Source organism: Sparus aurata, chromosome 16 (assembly GCF_900880675.1).
Source record: "Sparus aurata chromosome 16, fSpaAur1.1, whole genome shotgun sequence".
Classification (NCBI taxonomy): domain Eukaryota; kingdom Metazoa; phylum Chordata; class Actinopteri; order Spariformes; family Sparidae; genus Sparus; species Sparus aurata.
This window is the reverse complement of record NC_044202.1, coordinates 21,424,288-21,433,216: the sequence shown is the minus strand read 5'-3', so window position 1 is coordinate 21,433,216 and position 8,929 is coordinate 21,424,288. Positions and strand designations below refer to the sequence as shown.

The window sequence follows — 8,929 nt, the reverse complement described above, 5'->3', positions numbered from 1 at the left end:
TGGCGACGCTGTGCGTATGCTCCAGTTAGGTCTTGGCACAAAAAAACAGTTGAGAAGAGTTAGAAAAATGTCATGAAATACCTGTTTCAGTCAAAACGTTCCTGAGGTCTCCTTAAAAATATCCAGTGGTGTCGTGTTTACAAAGTTGAAACGAAGACTTTGAATTGAAGTCAGTCCACTGGCGCCTGGAGAGCAGTGAGGCGGCTTTAATGTGTTTTTTTATGTTAAGTAGACTTTAAGTGTGATCTCTTTTGACTGGTGAGCTCGCGGTAGTCATCCTCAAAGGACCCTTCACTCTCCAAACAGACCACTGTTGCTTCCACTGAGCTCTCCTAAATGCACTGTCTTTGAACAGTTTGTGTCAGCGTTCATTCTGAGACATGAAGAAGTTCTCTTTCAAAGATATGTCTTTAATTAAATTGTGTAATGAGGTAAATAAATAATCAAGAGCAAGAGGTTTCCTCAACAACAATTCAGTTGAATGTATATACAGTACACACGTTGTGCAAAAACATGGAATCAAAAGACATTGTAAGCTGATAACTTCAAGGCACATAGATATATTGTTTGACCATAAGATTATTTTTGCTGAACACAAGGGAACGACTCGGTTCTTATTGGGTGAAACATACAGTATATGGCAGATGTGCTTTTTTTGCTGATCACTCTGTGACACCCACCGTAAAACACAGGTAGCACTAATAACACAAGCCCTTACCTGTGATAATGTATTAATCTTGAAAAGCAGGTAAAAGCACTGCGGCCTGCCACTTCCATGAATGCTTAATGACTGTGACCTTTACATTTCCTTTTGAAGCAGAGAGCAATTCTTTTTGAATAAAAAATATGCCCTCTTCCTGCAGCAGGAATAAAATCATTTGCATCTCTACTGAATGCAATGGCAATTAAAGAAATGTGACTTATTACTGTGAGGACCTGATGACAAACAGTCACTGTGTCAATAAACTGTGTGGTATGAAGAAAGCTCTGCCCTCTAGTGGTGAGTGTGGCCTGTCTCCGTCTTCCTCACATTCAGAAATCTACCAGCTGGTTTCAGTGCGTGATGATACACTGCAGCCATGGTGTGATTCAGTATCATTATGGTGACAGGACACAGTGAAGGTACATGGAGGAAAAGTGTGATACAAAAGCCACACATCAAAACATCAAACATTTATCTGATATCTAAATGTTAAATAGAATTCATCATCTCATAAATCAGGATTAGCTAACTTTCTAAATACACTGTATGGAAGTACAGAAGAAACATTAAAATCATGTGCACAAATTGTCTTAACACCATTCTATCAAACAGGTAGCTGGATAAAAACACAACAAGGAAAAAGACAAGCATGTAGTGTTAAAAAAAATGTGAATTACACACAAACATGTGTGTGTGTCTGGATAAAGAGAACATAACATTATCGTGACATGACCACATTAATTATTTCTGTTATTTCAGACACAATGTTTGACCTCATACTTTTGATCAGAACTCTCAGAGTATCTGGTGAATTTCTCTTTACAGGAGCGATATAAAAGCCCTCCTCCTCTCAGAGATCTAACATGATCCAGGCCCATGTTTCTGAGAGGCCATCGGGTCAGACGTGTTGCAAGAGACAATGAAACTTTTTCAAAGACGAGATCACAGTAATGGAAGAGGAGACTGAATCTATGCAACACATATTATTCACTGGACCAAATGGTGGGTTGACAAAGAACCACACAGTCTGGGAGTGTGTCAAAGCTGCACTACGATCGTGCAAGGTTCACCACAGGCTTGGACACATGTGGTATGTGTTCCCAACTCCTGTACCCCTACAAAACCAGCAGACACATTTCTGACCTCAAGTCTAGATATAGGATAATGTCTACGTCACAAGTTTTATAAATAACTGCTTATATGTGGTTTACTGCTTAAGTCATACCTACGACCCATACTGGTTCTAAGATTGTTTTATAAATGATACTCCTGATCACATCGGTGCATAAAACATTACTTTACCTGATCTTGGTTGATGCACCCAGTACGATTTTAAATTTAAGTGTGCCACACACATTCAAAACATGAGTTCCACAAGAAGCGTCATCTGTCTTATGCATCGCTAAATGTGTTATAACATACAAAAGGAGAACTACAAAGAGGACTAAAAAGGATAACAAAACACAGGAGTTACATCTGGACCCTGTGGCCTGTCGAGATACATCGACATCGAACAGGTCAGATCTCAAGGAGGAGGAGGAGATTAAATACTCTCCTCCACTCAAGAGATAGTTTATACATGTTCACTGTCCAGAGTCTCACACCTAGAGGTCTGAATCAATATGAGATCGAACTCTTTCACCAAAATGAAATATGAACAGTGGCCATGTCACGATGACTCCTCTTATTCTTTCTACCTAAACAAAATACATGTATGAAAACAACAGGTTTGTCTTTCTCCTCAGTGCGATTTGATACAGCTAACTTTTAAACAGAATGGTGTTTCAATATTTCTTCTCTTTCTCATGTAACTTTTAAACAATATATTTGGAAACGTAGGTAACGCACATCCTAATTTAGGAGATGATCGATTTAATGTAACATTTCTAAGATATAAAATATGTTTAATGTCTTGGTAAAGATTTTTAATTACTGTTTTTCCTTCATGTAATTGTTTTAATATACTTTAATGATTATTTAATGATTGAATGTTTAATCGCAACTGCCATCATAGAGCCGGTCAGCCTATCCATGTGCATGATGTAGAAACAGGGCTGTGGTATCCTTCTGTTAAATATTCTGACCTGATCATCACACAAGTGAGATCGAAATGTTGTCCTCTTTAAACCTGTGTTGCACTGAGTGTGCAGTCGTTACCTGTTTTCATTGACAGTGTTTCCTGAAAGCCTTGCACCTACATGATGTGTGTACAATTACTCTTCAACTACTGTACACTATGACTTCAAAATCATGTAGCGATGCTAAAAATTCAAATGAAACCCAGCCTTAATAATCATAATAATAAATGAATCCTGATTGTACATGTCTGTGGGCACAGAACTCAAACAGCACAACCTCAGAAACCAACAACTTATAAACAAATGTTATAGAAAAAGATATCGTCCAGCTAGTTGTATAAATTACATTTCACGTGGAACTTTCAAATAATATTAACACTGTACAGTGTCCAGTAAAGAGCTGGTAGTTTTCAGTATCAAATTCTCCTGGTGCTCTCCAAAATCATCATGTGCGACAAAAGTCTGCATCCTGAACATTGTTCTTGCAGTAGACTGTGCTGTTGTTCCCCAGGGGGCAGTCTCGGAAGCCGATGCCCCCATTAGGGGTGTAAATAGGCTGAATGTGGAAATCTCCCTTGAGGAGCTGCTCATTGTTGAGTGAGACTATCTGGAAACTGGTCTCAGTCATTTCCAGGATGGAATTATCTTTCTTGGTGCCTGCCTCGCAGTAGTCGTCTTTTCTTCGACCCCTGTTGTATTTCCACTCGGTGGACGACTTGGAGCGACTCTTCTTGTGCATGTGCCAGCAGAAGATGCTGAGGAGTAACACCAGCACCACGACCACAGCACCACCGATCAGCCCAGCCAGCAAGAATGGCGACCTGGGTTCCTGTTGCGTGGCCTGCTCGGGCCCTGATGGTCTTTTGTTGTCAGGGCTGAAATACACAGCTGTGGTCAAGGCCTCGGTGCACACAGTATCATCTTTGGGCCGGTAGTTATTGAAAGCATCCAAGGGAATGACGCAGATCCGATATGTGGACTTTGGCTCAAGATTAGCCAGTCGAATCCCCCGGTGATCCCCACCCACTATCCTCTCCCTTACGGTGTCCCCTGTCAGACTGGGACCCATCCTAGCCCAGGTCACCTTGTAGGCAGTGACTGGAAAGGCCGTCACCCAGCTGACGTGGATAGCTGAGCCATTTAGTATAGCAAATGTGACCTGCAAAGTCTCCCTCCGGGGGACCAGGGGCTGCTTAGTCCTCAGCTCTCCCTGTCTCGTCGAATAGATAGAGTAGAGGGTGGGTAAAGTAGGGAGGGTTTTCCAGGAGGAGGAGGAAACATACTGACTGACGAGGGGGGAGTCTGTGGATGAAGACAGGGATGGGATCAGAGCAGAATCAGCTGGTGAGGTGGGCTGGGGTGCTGCCGCTGTGCTCTGTGGGCACTGGACCAGCTCACCGCTCAGCTCCCTGATGACCATGCCCCGATACTTTTCGGGTTTATGGCACATAAAGCCGCGCACGTTGAGGGAGACCGGCAGAGATTTAAGCCATGACACCACCCATTTGATGCTGCAGTCACACAGCCAAAGGTTGTTCCGAACAGTGAGCTGTCTGAGACTGACGAGGCCATCAAAGACCCCCTGTGTCAACGACTGCAGCTGGTTGTTAGAAATATCCAGCTTCTCCAGCTTGTGCAACCCTGCGAATGCCCTCACAGGGATCTGGTTTATCTGATTTTCCTGAAAGTTCAATTTAACAAGCACCTCCCCTGGGAGGAACGGGGGAGGGTAGGTGAGTGAGTTGCGGGCCAGAGACAGCTCCCTCAAGGTGAGCAGGTCCTGAAAGGTCCCTGGTGCGATCCCTTCATCTGTCAACAGGTTCCCATCTAAAAGGAGGCGCTGCAGGCGAGTGACATTCCGAAATGCTTCCTCTGCGATAACTGCGATCCGGTTCTCGTCCAAACGCAACTCTTTTAAATCATCTGGAAGGCCGATAGGCACACTGCTCAGGTGGTTCTTGGTGAGGAAGAGCATCTTCAGGCTCACTGCCTCACGGAAGGCCCCTTCCTCCACCCCCACAGTAGAAATGGAGTTATCATCCAAATGTAGCTCCTCCAGCCAAAGAAGCTGAGCCAGAGCCACTCTGGAGATTGTCTGGATGTTGTTCTCTTGCAGATGGAGAATCCTTACATTTTTGGGCAGGTTGATGGGAAACTCATCTAGCTGGTTGCCATAGAGATATACAGTTTCCACTGAAGCCACGTTGTGGAGCTCCAAGGGAAACCCAGCGTTATTGATTTGGTTGTTGTGGAGGTAAAGGGTCTTATAACCCTCACCAATTCCCAGAGGCACTGAGGTCAGGCTCCGCTCGTTGCAGTAAACAAAGGTACGATCGCAGCGGCACTCCTCTGGACAGTTGGAGGCTCGGGAGAACTGGAGGTGAAGGCCTAACAGTATAGGTATCCATGGCCTTATAAAGGAGGTCCAGTCCTTACTCCATAAACGCCACTGTATCTCCATTTCAGACAGATCAGAAAAAATGCAGACACCAGAGAAAAAAATAGTTATAAGAAATTAGGATCTGAAAAATCCAACAGAACAGTCATTCGATCGTGGCTCAATGACACCAGCATGTTAAGCCTGATGCTGAAGAAGGTAATCCCTTGGAAAGTTTTTGTCCTTAGCTTCTCCACACAAGAATAATGGTCTTATTAAGCAATACGATTCCTTCACCAGCCACTGTCCATAATAGAGCTGGGGAAAATGTGTGCAGTTCATCACATTTTCAGCCTCTCGTCTCTTCTACCAACGGGTAGAGCTCCTTTCACAGCACTGAGCACAGACAGAGCCCAGTACAACACACCGGAGGGCTCACTGGATGTCCTCTTCCTAGCTTCCTCTCCCTCTCACATCACGCACTGCTGCTTCCTTGGACTTGACATTGGATCCAGAAACCTGTTGCAAAATAAGAAAAATGGACAAATCTGTCTTTTTTTGACTTTCCAAAGGACAAAAGGATTTCTTTTCCCTTTCCATCCAACAAATGCAAAGTGAGGCAGCGTAAATTAGGAGAGCAGGGGAGCATGCATACAAATGAATTAAGACGCGTTGTATATTCCTCAGACACACAGCTGAGGGAAAATCATTTTCGAAAAGACAGGGAGGGCAAAGGTGTGGTGAAATGGTGGGAAAAACAAGTTAACAAGTGAATGAATGTAAAACATGCACTAAGAGGATGCAAACTTTAAATTCCTTCCCCAGCTGCTAACCAGAACGTAAACAAACTCACGAAAAAAAGACAATTTAAAAGAAGGACAAATATAAAGTATAAAAACTGTGTCAGCCTAAAGCACCTTGTGAGCAATGAGGTGTGCAGTGAGCTGGTGACAGACGACTGGCTGGTTAATGACCATAAATCTGTTTCCCTGTCCCGTCCTGATACTCAATTTTTCGTGCTGATCGATTATAGCACAATACATTCTGATATTGATATACCAGTCAATGTACACATATTTGTATATCCCTCAAATGTGGTTATCAAACACTTATGACTATGACATGATATGTAACAGGCAGGAGATTTTACATTTTAACGATCAAATTCATTGTCCAAAATGATTTCAGTGCTCTGAAACAGGGACTTCTCTGGGAATTTAATAATTACCCTCAGCATATTTTTTCTGCATTATAATTTGATTAAAACAAACAAATAATGATAATAATAAAACTACAGGAGACATGAGACAGAAGAGAGAGAGAGGAGAGAGACAGAGAGAGAGAGAGAGAGATGAGACAGAGAAGAGATAGAAGCTAAGGATGACAGAGAGAGAAGAGAGAGAGAGATAGAGAGAGAGCGAGAGTAGAGAGAGAGAGATATTATATATATATATGTATGTATGTATGTATGTAGTATGTATATTATATATATATATATATATATATATATATATATAATATAATATATATATATATATATATACACATATATATATATATATATATATATATATATATATATATATATATATATATATACATACATACATACATACATACATATATATATATATTTCATATTAGCACATATTGGACAACATATATGTCGATACTGATGTATCTATGATAGGCGAATATATGCAGATAATATTGCCCAACTAATATCCTGGTTCTATGACAGAAGGTGTCAGATGATGTGGCAGATATGACTGCAGGACTAACTATGAAGCCAAATGCCTCGTGCGTGCTCTCAATTACTGCTAAATTAGACTTTGCATTTGATCATCTTCTGATTCATGGGGTTTAGCGGTGCTGGAGCAGAGGAGGCGGGCTGGATGTGATGAACGTGGCCTGTCAACACAGATAAGATGAGACAAATTCCTCGCATGGGGACAAAACTAAGATCGATGTGGGCTTCTCACAATGAGCTCTACGCACAAGGTCACACGATTTAAACAAAGTGGAGAGATTTCCTCGTCAACAGCATTGTCATTCGTCCAATAAACAAAGGGTTCGGTATTTAGGTGAATTCAAGGAAGATATCAAAGCTCGTATATATAAAACTCCTTCTACTCATGAGTTCACAGTTCAGTACAGTGTCTGTGAAGGAAGTGGTGATGATGTATTATTACTGGTTGGGAGCTGGGTGGTAGAAATGATTAATAAAATGGTACTGGGCAGCAGCAGCCAACTGACAGATTGCATTGATTTGTGGCCAAGCAGTTCAATAGTTATGTAATGCTCCTGAGAGAGCAAACAAGGCTTCTAACTGAGTCCAATTATGGTGACCTGACCTCAGCCCGGTAATTATCAGCAGGTCTTTGGCATCAGTAATAAGACATGTACATTCACGTGGCTCTGCAAAAAGTAGCTCCAAATAAAAAAAGACTGACTTCTCTGTCTGGAGACAATGTGGAGGTACAGTTACCTTTATTGTTTAGTTGTTTTTCTCTTTGACACCCAGCTCAATGAGAATGTAGTGGACGGTGGAAGAAATGTATCAATGAATTTAAAAAGCAGTAAAAAAAAAAAAACCTCAGCTGGACCATGTCTACCTTTATTCTGACACTTATTTTGAGTCCATCATTAACAACAGTTAGCCTAAAGAAAAGCCTCTCCTCTCAGGACATGTGAACATGGGAATAAAACAAGACATTAAGTGCAGACAGACTGCTCAGTGACCTCGCTGCTCTGCATTATTTAAACGTGTTCTTACCGTTCAGAAAACACAAACTCTTGTTCCTGCACATCAGCTCGTTTCCCCGCAGCTGCGCTCAGATCGGGCACAAAGTCCGCATCCTGCCCGCTGCGTCCGCTCCCAGCTCCCGCTCCCGCTGCGGCTCCGATTCGGACTGCTCTGTCTTGGTTTTCCGGTGAAGGAGGACTGGGGCATCATGCTGAATGTGCAAAGTCCTGTCCGAAGCAGCCAGGAAGGGAGGAAAGTTCAGGTCACCAGTAGTCTGCTCTGCATCTCCCCCCGCCTCCCGCAAACACACCCCGCCAGCCTGAGACTCCCGGCCGGCCGCGCTGCTCCGGAGCTGCCGCTGAAGTTCCTCCGCTGCCTTTACAGTCGGAGAAGGAGGCATGAAGCAGAGAGGAGAGCAGAGGCAGAGGCTCCGGGCATGGCACACGTCGCTCCGCTGATAGCAACCCGCGATATGAAGTCCATAGTCTGGGTACACTGTTCCAAAGACTGCCTGGTCCCCCCTGGAGCCCCGAGCCTAACTGGCTGGCTCTCTCTCTCTCTCTCTCTCTCTCACACACTCACGCACGCACACACACACACACACACACACACACACACACACACACACACACACAAAATACTTAAACACCTCCTCCTCTCTCTGATTGGAGGTGTGTGTTTAAAGTAAAAACAGCTAAAACACTTTTTCATTCCATTAAAACAATTTGAAACTCAATACATAAACACATCAACGTGTTTAGATATTAAAAAAATAAATAAATAAAAAAAAAAACAGAGAAAACAATGAGCAGTCACACGTTGTTGGAGCTCCATCCCCTCCATATAAATATATAATTATATATCTCCTTTAATCTCATCCACAGTGACACATTTCATATGTACACACCTCAGACTGCAGAAGAATCAGTGATGATGGAAGGAACAGTATGAAAAGGCTCAGGCCCGGCCTGGACAGAAAAGATCTATAGGCCCAAAATGAGCCCCAGAACTTTCCAAAACCAATT

The 8,929-nt window shown here is 42.8% G+C and overlaps 1 protein-coding gene across 1 annotated transcript; it reads right to left on the bottom strand.

Moving 5' to 3' along the window:
• Window positions 1-389: 389 nt before the first annotated feature.
• LOC115566448 (leucine-rich repeat transmembrane protein FLRT2) lies at window positions 390-8,448 on the bottom strand. Its single transcript, XM_030392334.1, has 2 exons — window positions 7,935-8,448; window positions 390-5,677 (listed from the first exon to the last, which is right to left on the bottom strand). The coding sequence occupies exon 2, from the start codon at window positions 5,240-5,242 to the stop codon at window positions 3,227-3,229; it is 2,016 nt and encodes a 671-aa protein (XP_030248194.1). The 5' UTR covers window positions 5,243-5,677; window positions 7,935-8,448; the 3' UTR covers window positions 390-3,226.
• Window positions 8,449-8,929: the final 481 nt, after the last annotated feature.